General features: G+C 31.3%; 1 protein-coding gene across 2 annotated transcripts; it reads right to left on the reverse strand.

The window, feature by feature from the left end:
- Nucleotides 1–8,377: 8,377 nt before the first annotated feature.
- Nucleotides 8,378–11,922, reverse strand: LOC106773907 ((+)-neomenthol dehydrogenase-like). 2 transcript variants are annotated; one of them, XM_022785974.1, is made up of 5 exons: nt 11,824–11,922; nt 11,298–11,544; nt 11,108–11,164; nt 9,778–9,957; nt 8,378–8,880 (listed from the first exon to the last, which is right to left on the reverse strand). In XM_022785974.1, exons 1-5 carry the CDS (start codon nt 11,841–11,843, stop codon nt 8,500–8,502), a joined length of 885 nt encoding a protein of 294 aa, XP_022641695.1. In that variant the 5' UTR covers nt 11,844–11,922; the 3' UTR covers nt 8,378–8,499. The 2 variants fall into 2 exon arrangements, with proteins under 2 accessions (XP_022641695.1, XP_022641694.1); XM_022785973.1 differs by having other exon boundaries at nt 11,298–11,588; nt 11,824–11,882.
- Nucleotides 11,923–14,314: the final 2,392 nt, after the last annotated feature.

Here is a 14,314-nt window from a genome sequence, read left to right on the forward strand (position 1 = left end):
GTTGTTTCTGCCATTACACTTGAACGAGGAAAGTAGCGGATGAAAAAGAGTGGTCAAAAACAAGCTGCTGCTAAATGGTTTTGAACAACTGTGCTAATTGCCAAATGATTTAAATGCTTTCCAACTTTGTGTTGAACGAAAAATTCACGATAGGTTCTATGATGTTCAGTGTTATGGCCCACATTTTTGGTTGGTTTCAGCACAAAGAAGTGTCCTCTCATATCTTATTTTGTGTTTCCACTTGGAACCTTTTGTTCATGAATCGGCATATATCCATAAAGAAAAATATTATTGTAGTTATTTCAGTTTATAGTTTATTGTAGTTATTTTCGTTGAAATTTGAGAATCTTTAAATAGGTGTAAAGAGATTTAATTTATCTTTATTTTATATCAATAAAATAAAATAATTTTGCATTTAAATAAATAAAAAATCAAAACTATTTATCAAAATCAAACTAAATATTATTAGACTTAAAATTAATAAAGTAAGATTTAAAAAAAATATTAATAAATCCCCAAAATTTAAGTTTATCCCAACAAAACTCTTTATAAACTTAAATTTTCCATCTCTTATTCGAATTTTCATGTACATCATCCCATATCAAGTTTGCTTGTTTCAACTAAATTTGGATTCTTCATTTTTTTTTTCATGATAATGGTGTTGTCTTTCACCTTAACAAAACCTTCTAGTGTTTTAGATGACTTGTTCTTTGTTTGGTTTAACTTCTCAATAACCTCGACATACTCGTTTCTAACTTTAAACGACTTCTCAACAATCTTGGTCGATCTCTTAGCAAAATTAGTTGACTTCTTGTTTGAAATTTTACTCATAAGATTTTTTGCTATCTCAATATTTGAGCTTTTATACTGTCAACATCTTAATCTTCCTCTTCTCTTTCTTGTTTTCATCTGGTTTAAGAACATTAGATGCTTCCTCCTCCTTGTCGACATCCTCCTTCTTGAGCTCATCAATCTCAATCCTTTATTTATTCATAATTTCATTAGTTTTATCCAGAAGTCTCTCTATTTGCTGAATATATTTATCTTTTTGTTTAAGTTTCTTCTCCAGGTTTTTCTTTCTTCTCTATGTTTGTTACACCATTTACCGAGATCACTTCATTCATTGTTGGGACCAAACTCTCCATGTTCATACTCGAGTTCTTCGCCATCAACAAGATTCTACACTTTTCCTTTGTATCTTCAGCAAGGAGATTTGTCTCCTCCTTTGTCTCAAACTGACAATACTTTGCTATGTGGCCAGCCTTACCACAGTATTAACACTTCCTCGATCTGCACTCGATTACATAGTGGTCATGCTTGTTACACTTAAAACACTTCACCTTTGACTGATATCCTTGGCCTTTCCCTTGTCCTTAGTCACTGCTGACTGGTTTGCTCTTTACTATCACACTCAAAATCACCTCAGCCACGTCTACCTCATCCTCGGTTTCCTCATTCGTTGCCTCTAAGACCTCGAATCTGAGTATTCTAAGTTCCATTCAAGTCAAACTGTGCTTGTAGTGCTTGATCCTCGAGTTTCCTCTTTTTCTTTTCTTCCTTAATTTGTGGGTCTGTAATGACCCATCTAACTCTAGTGAGAGTTGATAAACCATTTGTCTCTTCAATAGGGACCACAATACTTTCAAAATCATTTGTCAGATCTCTCAAGTTCGTTTCCGTAACCCGGTTAAGAGGCACATCTTCTACGTTCATTCTGAGTTGGTTGGTCATCTTCTGTACTTGAGCTATAAACTCGATAACCCCTTCATTTTCATCAATCTCAATATGTTGAAACTCTTTTATGATAACTTGTACTCGAACCTGCTTTATGCAAATATCTCATTTGTAGTCCACTTCTAGAATTTCCATGTTCATTAAACGTGGGTTCATTATACTTGTCCTCCACTATGTCCCATACATCTTGGAATCGAAGAAGAATCTTCATCTACAAAGACCAATTCTCGTGATTGATCTTTTCCGAAAACTATGACACACTCATTCTGTTAAAGCATAAAGCTTTGATACCACTTTGTAGAAAAAAAATCACGACACAAACAAATAATTATACTCTTAAATTTGATGTGGTTATTTTCATTGAACCTTGACAACTTTTAAATAAGTACAAATATAATATTTAGTCAAATACAAATAATAAAAATTAAAACAAAATATTAACTAACTCAAAATAAAAAATAATTACTTAATATATATTTATCTTATATCTACAAAATAAAATAATAATATTTTTAAATAAATAGAAAATCAAAACTATCCATTCTAATTTTATCTTTATCAAAATTAAACTAAATATTACTAGACTTAAAAAAAAAATTATTAATAAACTCCTAAAATTTAAGTTTATCTAGATAAGTAAGTTCTGTCATACTATTAATTTGCCCGTATTATAGAACTAAAGTGGTGTAGAAGATATATAACTTCTTATAAAATCACGTAGGAGTGCATAACTTGCTCATCTAAGTAACTTTTTTAAAATCTTTCCACATACATAATATATGACATAGATTTGCCCATACGTAAAAAAAAAAACACACCAAATTGTATTATGCTTACAGTCTAGTACAATGATCGCTTTGGCATAAATTTTATAAAAGAATATTATATAATCAAATGAGAAGTGCTAAAACTGCACTTTGTAACCCTCTTTTTAATTTTTTTTTATTGGTTAAAAATTTACTAAAACATGAGAGAGTTATTAAATAAATTGGAAACCTATCAAATTTTGTATTTGTAATAAAGTTAAATCTATACAAGAAAGTAAGTTCAAAGGAATAAGTAAAAGAATGTGTCTAATATTATTCGTTTTACATTATAATATGGAATAAGTTTTGTGATACAAGTTTTAAGATTCACATTATATAATGACACATTGAAATTAAAGAAAAACCTTGATAAAATATTTATTAAATAATATAAAAATGAAACATTTTAGAAGTTGTTAGCTAAAATTATTTCAATAGAAATATATATAGCAATTTGAGAGGAATAATTTAAAATTGTCTTTAATGTAATACAATTTCCGTTTATGTCAATTTGAAATTTATTTACATTCATTTATTAGTTTTTATTAAATGAATTATGCTTTAAGTATAAACATAATTTTGAATATTTAGATTAACATATTTGATAAAATTAAATAAATTTTCTTCACTTTGAAAAAGTCAATATCTTTGCCATCTTGCAGTTTCAAAATTTTAGTGATTAACAAATAATTCTTATTAATTTGGTCACAGAAACTCCTCCATCTACCACACTAATTCAATAGAAAGCTCTTAATGTTGATTATGTGCGTAATTAATCTAAAAAAATTGCTATTTTATTATTTCAAAAATGGAAAAAGATTCTTTAACACTAATAACTACTATTTGATAATTTATTATTAAGGTAAATGTTTCTAATAAAAGTATTTTAGTATTTCAAAAATGAAAAAATATTTTTTAACACTAATAGCTACTATTAACTACTATTTGATAATTTACTATTAAGGTAAATGTTTCTAATAAAAGTATTTTACTATTCAAAAATGGAAAAAAATTCCTTATTATTAATAACTACTATTTGATAATTTATTATTATGAAAAATGTTTCTGATAAAAGTAAACTTTTGCATTTGTAAATTAAAAACAAAACAAAATAATAAAGAATAATATTAAATAGAAGTAAAAACTTTTTAAAGTATGAAAGTATGAATGCATTTAAAGAAAATAGAAAACTTGGTTGTTGAAAGATGGTGTGAAAGCTTTTGGACGGTGTCAAATATCCCTAATTGGGGAACAAAATGTTCCTTTTTCAATATAAGTAAATGTGACTTTCTGATATGTGTAAGCTAAAGAGGAAAAAAAAAGTAGGTAAAAAAGGAAGGTAAAAAAATAAACATATAAAATAAAAATTAAAGATATAACTAAATATCTCATTCATAAAATATGTTTATTTTCATTTTGCATTTTTATTCTATTGAGTATTAATTTAAAACATTTTTTCTTATTGGTTAAATATCTTATACTTAACTATGTCTTTATTCTTAAATTATAAGCTGATTTTAGCTTTTTCTTTATTTACAATTTTGATCTTATGAGATGTTTATATTTGAAAAATACATGAATATAATTTTTTTTTTCAATGAAGTTAAATGTTTTTTGATGTGATAAATGATCAATCATGTTGAATGCATTTATAAATTTTTCTCTTGTTAGTGTGTCTTATGTTAGGTGATTTATTGTTTGTTACATCAAACAAAATTAATATTGTTAGAAAAAAGGATTGCATCCATACTACTTTGTTAGAAAAAAATTAATATTGTTAGTGCACTTGTGGTGTAATCTTTGTTTTTTATTTTCTCGTTTGTGTAGTAATAAATTCTTGACTTCCTTTGTGAGTTATTCCATTACAAAATCAAATTAAATACACCCTTTTAAAATATTATGAGATGACCATAGCATATTTAGTATAAAGGGAGTTTAATTTCATGCACTTGTAGTTTAAAATAATCGAAATTAATTAGAAAATTTTTAACATGTTCTTTTAAGTATTTATCAATATTTTAACACATAAATTTTTTATATTTGACACAACTTTTTTTTAAAAAAAAAAATATAAAAGTTTATTATTTTATAATTATTTTATTTTTGTATTATATATCAAATAAATGATGTAATTGTGTGTTATTGTATCATTATTTTTCTCATAAATTATTGTTTTGAAACAATTCATATAAATCTTTTTTCTTAATAATAAGAATAAAATTTTTATAAAAAAATAATTTTTTATATTTTCTTTACAAAAGAAAAAAAAATTAAAAAATAATAAAAAATATTGTGAAATGAATGTAAAATTTTTATGTGTGAAATATGGAGATTGCATCTTTAACTTGTGTGTTTCTAAACATATTGTCGGTATATAGTATAGACCGAAAGGTTAGCGTTAAGAGCCGTTCGGTCCATCTATTCAAGGCCGCTCGGTCAATCTACTACAGTAACAATGGTCAATCAGGTCGAACAGTTCTATTGATGCTAGGCCACAACTGGGCCAGCGTTTATTTTATTATTGGGACAAATGTCCAACTGATGATAAAATAATTAAAGATATTGATAAGTTGTTTATAAGCAACCAACCGAATCTAAAGGTAAGTCTATTTTTTTTTATTAGATTTGTGTTAGTTTAGGATCCATCAGATGACCTATAAATATGAGGTCAAGGCCAAAAGCCAGGTACGTTCTACTCACGTTCAATGAGATCAGAAATACTCAATTGTGATAAACTATCACTCAACATTCAGTTGTGAGCAAAAACTCTTTCAACACACGCCTAAACGATGAATCACCTGGTAAAAGACTCACCAACAACGTCAAAACACTTATGCAGCTTTGTTCAACCATTCGGCCATTCTGCCTTACAACCATTTGGTCATTCGGCCACACAAGCACTCCGTCATTCGGCCTCACAAGTATTCAGTCTCATAGGTATTCGGCCACTCTGCCTCATCTGCTTGGCCTTCCATGGCCTCAAGTGTTCAAGCATTCGGTCATCCGGCCTCCCAGGTACTCGACCGTTCGGCCTCACAAGCATTCCGTCATTTGACCTCACAGGTATTCGGCCACCCTGCCTCATCTGCTCAGCCTTCCATGGCCTCAAGTGTTCAAGCATTCGACCATCTGGCCTCACAGGTACTCGTTCATTCGGCCTCACAGGCATTCCGTCATTCGACCTCACAAGTATTTGGTCTCACAGGTATTCAGCCACTATGTCTCATCTGCTTGGCCTTCCATGGCTTCAAGTGTTCAAGCATTTGGCCATCATGCCTCACAGGTACATGGCCATTCGGCCTCATAGGCATCCGCCATTCAGCGTCACAGGTAATCGACCATTCGATCCAGCAGGTATTCGGCCTCAGGGTATTTGGTCATTCAGCCTCGACTGCTCGACCTTTTATGGCCTCAAGTGTTCAAGAATTTGGCCATTCGGCCTCAACTGCTCAAACTTTTATGGCCTTAAGTGTTCAAGCATTCGGTCATTCAACCTAAACTGTCCGACCTTCTATGGCCTCGAGCAATCAAGCATTTAGCCACTCGGCCTCAACTGCTCGACCTTCCATGACCTCAAGTGTTCCAGCATTCGATCATCCGACCTCCCAGGTATTCGACCACTCGACCTCTACTACTTGGCCTCCCATGACCTCAAGTGTTTTAGCATTCGACCATCCGGCCTTACAAGTATTCGACCACTCGACCACTACTACTCGACTTTCCATGGCCTCAAGTTTTCCACCATTCGGCCATCCGACCACACAAGCATTCTGCCATTCGGCCCCATAGGTATTCAACCATTTGGCCTCACAGACAATTAGCCATTCGGCTTCACAGGTATTCAGCCTTTCGGCCTCACAAGTGTTCGACCCCTTCATCCTCAACTGCTCAACCATTCAACCTTACAAGTATTCGGCCAGTCAGCCTCGCAAGTACTCGGCCATTCGGCCTCAAAGGTACTCGGTCATTCAGCCTCACAAGTATTCGGCTAGTCGGCCTCAGAGACACTCAACTATTCGGCCTCATAGGTATTCGGCCATCCAGCCTCACAGGTATTCAGCCTCTCGGCCTTTACTGCTCGGCTTCCCATGGCCTTAAGTGTTTAAGCATTCGACCATTGGGCCTCACAGGTATTCGACCACTCGGCCTCTATTACTCAGCCTCCTATGGCCTTAAGTGTTCAAGCATTCAGCCATCTGACCTCACAGGTATTCGGTCACTCAGCCTCTACTTCTTGGCCTCCCATGACCTCAAGTGTTCAAGCATTCGGCCATCCGACCTTACAGGTATTTGGCCACTCGGCCTCTATTGCCCGACCTTCCGTCGCCTCAAACTTTCAAGCATTCGACTATTCGGCCTCACAGGTATTCAACCATTCGGCCTCAAAAGCTCGACCATTCGAATCACTACTTTTTCAGTGCAGGTGATAAGATCTTGTGCACAGATCACTCGGCCAATCTCGTCTACTAGGAAGTTCTCCAGGAACTCCTAGATCACGGACGACCAATCTCGTCTACAGGGAAGTTCTTCAGGAGCTCCTGGGTCACAGACGACCATTCTCGTCTATTGGGAAGTTCTCCAAGAACTCCTGGGTCACAGACGACTATTCTCGTCCACTGGGAAGTTCTTCAGGAACTCCTAGGTCACGGACGACCAATCTCGTCTACTAGGAAGTTCTTCAGGAACTCCTAGGTCACTAATGACCATTCTCGTTTACTAGGAAGTTCTCTAGGAACTCCTAGGTCGAAAACCAAGAGCTAAGGAGCATTCACTCTCAACCGAGCGTCTTCAATAAAGCAATCTCGTTTGCTTGGTCGTCCATCCTTATAAAATGTGTTAGTCATCTGGATTCTTTTTTAATAGTTCATATTCGATTATTATTTTTCTTCAGAACAGGTAAACAAGATACTATCAAAGTCGCTAGACAACGTGGGAAAAAGTTCTAAAAAGTACTCCCATCATACGTCGCTCGGCCTAGTAAAAAGTTTAAAAGGGAACTCATAAAGTCCACTGTCCGGTCAGCGACGAGCAGGGACTAAAAGCAGCCTCCCCAATACAACGGGTACAACCTCCCTTAAACTCATATAAGTCCTATAGTTAATCATGACTAAAGTTGAATGCTTAACTCGGACTTGGGGGGCATATGTTACGATATATAGTATAGACCGAACGGTTAGCGCTAAGAGCCGTTCGATCCATCCACTACAACAACAATGGTCAATCAGGTTGAACGGTTCAATTGATGTTGGGGCACAATTGGCCAACTTTTATTTTATTATTGGGCCAAATGTCCAGCGGATGATAAAAAAATCAAAGATATCTTATTAAAGATATTGATAAGATGCTTATAAGCAACCAACTGAATCTAAATGTGAGTCTGTTTTTATTTTATTGGATCTGTGCTAGTTTAGGATCCATCGTATGACCTATAAATATGAGCTCAAGGCCAAAAGCTAGGTACGTTCTACTCACGTTCAATGAGATCCCAAATAATCAGTTGTGATAAACTATCACTCAACATTAAGTTGTGATAAACTATCACTTAATATTTAGTTGTGAGCAAAAGCTCTTTCAACACACGCCTAACTTGAGCGTCAGAGTATCTTTTGCAGGTACTTTTCCCCTTGATCAAGAGTGTAACTGAGCGGTCCAAATTGAAAATCGAGCGGTCAATACTGAAAACCGATCGGTCCAGACCAAAAGCGAGCGGTCCAGACTGAAAACGAGCGATCCAGATTGAAAGCAGACGAGTGAAACGTGCGACTCAAACATCGAAAAGCAATAAAATTACGTAAGAAAGGTTAATCTCTTAACCCTACAAATCCATGACACATAAATAAAATAAAAAAAGCAAAGAGATAGTTTGATATGCCTACAATAATATTGATTCAGAGAATATAACAGACAGAAAGTTTGATCGAACCAGAAATACATCCAAATATGAAAATAAAATGTGGTTTTAGAAAAAAGAAAGTACTTGATTCTTTAAGAAAAAGAGACCAGAAGGACCATCATCTGGTAAAAGAGCTAGTCTGACGGGGCACTCAGCACCTTCATCAATGGTTAAAAACCCTACATTCTGGTTTAGATCAGTCTTGACAAAGTCCGGGCACAAACAGTTTATGCGAAAACGAGGAAACTTCTTAGCCAACATTCTTGTATACGAATTTAAGGCTGTTTTGGACATGGTGTAGCCAGAAAGAACAGCTGGCCACTTCTTCGATTCCAATGATCCTTCTTTGTAATCTTTCAGAAACTCCCTTAACACCACATGAAGCTTTTTGTTTGTAAGGTTATCAATGTCACTCAGCACTCCTCTTGCCCAATCATTTGGTATATTCTGAAACAACAAACAACCAAAAATAATATAAGTTTATGTTCATAAATAAAAAGTGTAATAATTATTTGATGTATTTCAATTTTAGTTTAATAAAAAAAAAATAATACTTTTTGTGTAAATTTTTTAATTACATTCATTTTATTTGAATTTTGTTAATAATTAAAGTAATTAAATATGCATTTAGTTTTTAATAATTATCTTATCTATTTATTTTAAATAAAAATAATAGTTAATAACATATTAAATTTTGAATAAAGGTTTCCGATAATTATTAGACATTAAAAATGTACCGAATTATTTTAATTATTAATAAAATTTAAATGGTAAAACTAATAAAATTAAAAATTTTACATTAAGATCTTTTTATTGCATTAAAAATAAATATATAAATATTTATTATATTAAATCAAATATTTACTTTGAAAACTTGTGACATATTAAATATATTTTTAGTTTCTTAATTTTAATATTAAATTAAAATAATTTTTTTAATTTCTTAATTCTGATATTTTATTTTTAATTTAATTATTTATATATATATATATATATATATATATATATATATATATATATATATATTTCTTAGTTAATATTAAAATATAAATGTGTCAAACTTTATAAACATTCTTAAATATTAACTTAAAAGTTTAGAAATTAAAATGTGTGAAAATAATATAAATTAATTTTAATATCACCAAAATTGAAAGATTATAAACATTCTTAACTTTAAGAATTAGTCTTAAATATTGTTTAAGTGCTTTTAAATTTATAATTAGTAAACACTTCCTAATAAACTGTCCATCTTTCTTTTTTATCAAACTCATGATTTGAGAGGCAATAATCATAAAAGAAATATGTTAAGATGGAATTTAACTATAAATGATGAAATCATTTTACCTTCAATACACCTCTTCTAGAGGAGACATTGACAATCCTAGGAGAAGTAGATCGTTGAAGGAGTGGAAGAAGAGCTTCTGTTACTCTTTCTGCACCAAAAAAGTTTATTTCAACACATTCTTCTGCTAACTCATAATTTTGTGGAACTATTATATTCCAATCTGATATTTCGCCCCTTTTCTGCAATAACAAACAATAACACATGCTCTTATATTCATATTTATAGGATTAATCAATAATTTAGACAAACTATACTCTTGAGAGTTATTAAAGTATTTAATTTTAGAATTTGAATTTGGTTTCATCATCATCTTATTTTTGGAGAAAGATTTGATATATCTAAGTTTTTTTCTTTTGTTCTAGAAAGAACTTTTTTTTCCTATATTTACTTTAAACACAATTTGAGTTAGGCTTAATAGTGCTTTTGGTCCCTAGTTTGGGAGAGTAATATGGTCCTACCTTTTTTTTTCATAACTATTGATCCCACCTTTTAAAAAAACTGTTCAATTGAGTCCTTTTTGTTCATAGTGGTCCCATATTTAAGTTTAAATTGTTTATTATAGTCCTTATTGTATACGATGATGACATGATTTTTAACATAACATTATGTCAGGACTATTAAAATAACATTTGGATAGGTGAATGCATGAAAAAACTTATTGACGTCGTAACCAACATCATTAGAAAATTGACGTCGTAACCAAAAAGGAGTCAATTGAACAGTTTTTTCAAAAAGTGGGATCAATTGTTACTAAAAAAAAATATAGGACCATATTGAACAAAACCTCCCAAGCTAGGGACCAAAAACGGTATTAAAGCTTTGAGTTAAACGTATCTTCCAAAGATATTGTAGGGAGTTTTTACTATTATATAAAATATACTAATCAAATATGTATTTAATACCATTGACCAGTACCTATATATTATATTCATAGTTATTTTATCAACTAAACATGCATCCTATAAAATTATACCCACACCTTCTGATTTGTACTTTGTAACAATACAAAATGTATACCTTGGACTTCATCTTTTTTGTAACCTTCTAGCAACCTCAATCTCGAGGCATGCACATGCAAAATATACAATGGTTATGCAAATAGTTCATTCACATGCAGTTTTTCAAATCATGGACTATACCATGTGATAATCCATTGCAACAGTCAACTCAGCTTCTAAAAAATGTTTCATAATTGCAATTAATTGTATCTGACACTAACACCAAGGTTTTAAAAATTTCTATGCTTTCATTATTGTTGTATACATCCTCGCCTAACCAATGTAAAGGGTTATCATGTTTTTGTAAAGACATGGAAGGAATCAACCTTACCTTTCTAAGAACATTCTCTCCATTTACTAGTCCTCCAGGAACACCTGCATTGTTCACCTGCACCCAAAACAAATACTCTACTTCTTTGTTCTTCAAGAATATTTTTAACATTTTTAACGTATAATTCTGTAATTAATCTGAACAAAAGTTGAAAAAGGAGGGAAATAGTGAGAAATATATAAACTGGTACCAAGATGTCAAGTCTTCCAAATCTGGTTTTGATGAACTGTGCCAAAGCAGCAACACTAGGAGGATCAGTGACATCAAGTTGATGAAAAACCAGAAGGTCTGAGAGACCAAACTCTTTCAATCTTTCCATTGCATCCAAACCCCTTTTCTCATTTCTAGCTGTTAGCACCACCACAATTCCATTCAAAGCCAGTTTCTTGCATATTCCATAACCAATTCCCTTGTTAGCTCCTGTCACCACTGCATACCTGTATATCCAACTCAATAAACAGATCTGCATTTTATTTCTGTGCTGTGAAAAAAATGCATACAATCTTCATTAAGTTCATAATATTTAGGTACATCATTTTTTTTCTCCACATTTTGTAATCTGATTAAGCTTCTATTATGTGAATCTCTAGATTTTCTGATTCATATGTGCAATCATTTTCATTCAAACTCACACACATATATGTATATAATAACAAATTCAAGTTTCCATATACAACAAAAACAAAAACTTTGAGTATCATTTAGTTTCTTCTTACCTTTTTGCTTCTTCTCCCATATTGATAGCGTTCCTGGTATGTAGTAGAGCTTGTGTTTATCTTGCAGAGCGTCTGGTATATGAAATGCTTCACCTGTTCATCTTGTATATATCCTTCTTTAAATTATATATATTCCTACACTGCGAATTCTCAACACGGGGCCACTATGATAATGTTAATTTAGTTTCATTAGTAATTAAATGTAAGTAGATATGATATTATTATTATTATTATAAATATATAATTTATAATTTACTCCTTGTATTGATTGTTACATAGGTAGCACACTTGTCACCAGATCTTTAATAATGATATGACTTTAGTTGTATATGCTTACATTAATATATTTTTTTTTAAGTTTTAAAATCCAAGAAAAATGCCATAAAATAAAAAATATAACTTCTTTTAATTTCTAATTACTGAAATATTGGTTTCTTATTGAAAATGAGATAAATCATTTATGCTTGGAAATTGATTTTATTCATATAATAATAAAAATTGATACAATTCATGTATGCATACATCGCACGTTCTCACGTTCTCTAAGACGTTGATCAATTGAGTAGATTTGAAGGAGAGTAATTGAGAAGATTTGATGATAATTTTTGTTGTTGTTTACTTGAATAGATTTGGAGGTAAGTAAGAGTGAATTTGGAAGTAAATTTGTTTAGTCTGTTATATAAATTAAATCTTACACTAATTCTCACAAATTTTACTTCCAAATCTACTTTCACTTACTTTCAAATCTATTCAAATAAACAAAAACAAAATTATCTTCAAATACTCTCAATTACTCTCCTCCAAATCCACTTAAGTGAACCCGGCCTAATTGATTTCTTAGATATAATATAAACCTTTAAAGTCAAAAGTTACATAAATATTTCATTTAGAGAGGTGAGAAAACAAATTAATCCAACCTGTCTTTGACTTGTTGAAAACAGATCGAATCGGTCTAGTTCATAACATGGAAGTTGGCTGAAACAAATTTTGATTTTTTTACTGATGAGGTCCAGTTTGAGTTTCTGTTTTTCCTATAACTATACGCGTATTTCGGCCTAGTTTGCCATCTGGTAGTATTTAAACTTATAAGTTGAAACCAAACAAATAGATGGCAAAGACTTACCTTGAACAAAGATTTGAAGCAACTAATGGACCAAGTAAATCAGCACAAACACCATTAGAAACCAAAGAGAGAGAAAAAACATATTACAAAAAAAAAATCCAAATCCTAATGAGTGATACAATTAATTTAAATTACGCAATTGACTCATCATACAAAATAACATAACACAATACACAATTATAACAATCCCTGATAAAAAATCGCATTGTGTAAATTGACATATCATACGTAATAGCAGTTGAAAGCATTGAGTAAAGCAAACCTAATAAAAAATGACCAACAACAAGGCAATATAATCACTAATCTGGAATTGGATTAACACAAAATCACATGTTGAATATATAGTGAAAATTATACATAAGATTAATTTCATGAGGTTCTTTATTTATAATAGAAAAATATGAATGAAGTTCAAAATACAAGGAATAATAGCAAACTAACTAAAGATACGAGATAGAGATAAGATAAAGATGACATATTTAACAGTAACCCTCAAGCAAGTGAATACAAATTGTATGTACCAAACTTGTTACTAATATAATCAATAAAGAGTTAGTGAAATTATTTACTTCTGCATTTGAGAGTGACATCAAATTGTTAATGATTTGCAAGACAATATAAAAGAAGAAATACCAACCGAGAAGACTTCTTGAGCAACAAATCTACGAGCTTGCTCCATATAAATATCTTTTTGTGAATAGTCATTAAGGAATACATTATTAATTTCTAATTAATAAAGAATGCAAACAAAGGTCGAGGAACAACTAATAACAGTCGTGAAGAATAATATTAGACAACAGTGAACTACCGTAAAACTTCAACTATGATGACTTTGATAAAGAATATTATCATCTATAACAGACGACGGACAATAGTGGTAGAGAATGACAAACTGCATGGGCTAAATTATCATTAGTAACTAATGAAGATCTACAATGGCGAACAACGACAAACTACAGGAATTAGATTGTCATCAATAATATAGGGTGATTGAGAGTGATAGATTGAGGATTAGATTGGATCACATAGAAACAAACTTTCCCTCACGATGAATCGTAGAAATGACAAAAAGTGAAGGTGGAAGATTTAGTTATTCAAAAGAATAATCCCCTTTATTCATAGCACCTAGAAAGAAACTTCTCCGTAGGAAAGATCGTTGAAGAGAGGCAATTAATTGTGCAAAACAGTGAAAAAGACACTGTAAAGAACTTTTGATATATATATATATATATATATATATATATATATATATATATATATATATATATATATTTTTTTTTTTTTTTTTTTTTGTTGATGAAAACAAATTTCAATTTTACGTGAGACTTATACGAGTTAGACTGATTTAAATTCTTAACACTCGTTACT

Source organism: Vigna radiata, chromosome 9 (assembly GCF_000741045.1).
Source record: "Vigna radiata var. radiata cultivar VC1973A chromosome 9, Vradiata_ver6, whole genome shotgun sequence".
Taxonomy (NCBI): Eukaryota; Viridiplantae; Streptophyta; class Magnoliopsida; order Fabales; family Fabaceae; genus Vigna; species Vigna radiata.

Bases quoted from the DNA above. Each gene is read 5' to 3' on its own strand.
- LOC106773907 (XM_022785973.1), bottom strand. From the start codon at position 11,576: ATGCAGATCTGTTTATTGAGTTGGATATACAGGTATGCAGTGGTGACA. The intron at 9,958-11,107 runs GTAAGGTTGATT...TTGTTATTGCAG, and splicing joins GAGAGAATGTTCTTAGAAAG to AAAAGGGGCGAAATATCAGA. The intron at 8,881-9,777 runs GTAAAATGATTT...TTGTTGTTTCAG, and splicing joins CTAGAAGAGGTGTATTGAAG to AATATACCAAATGATTGGGC.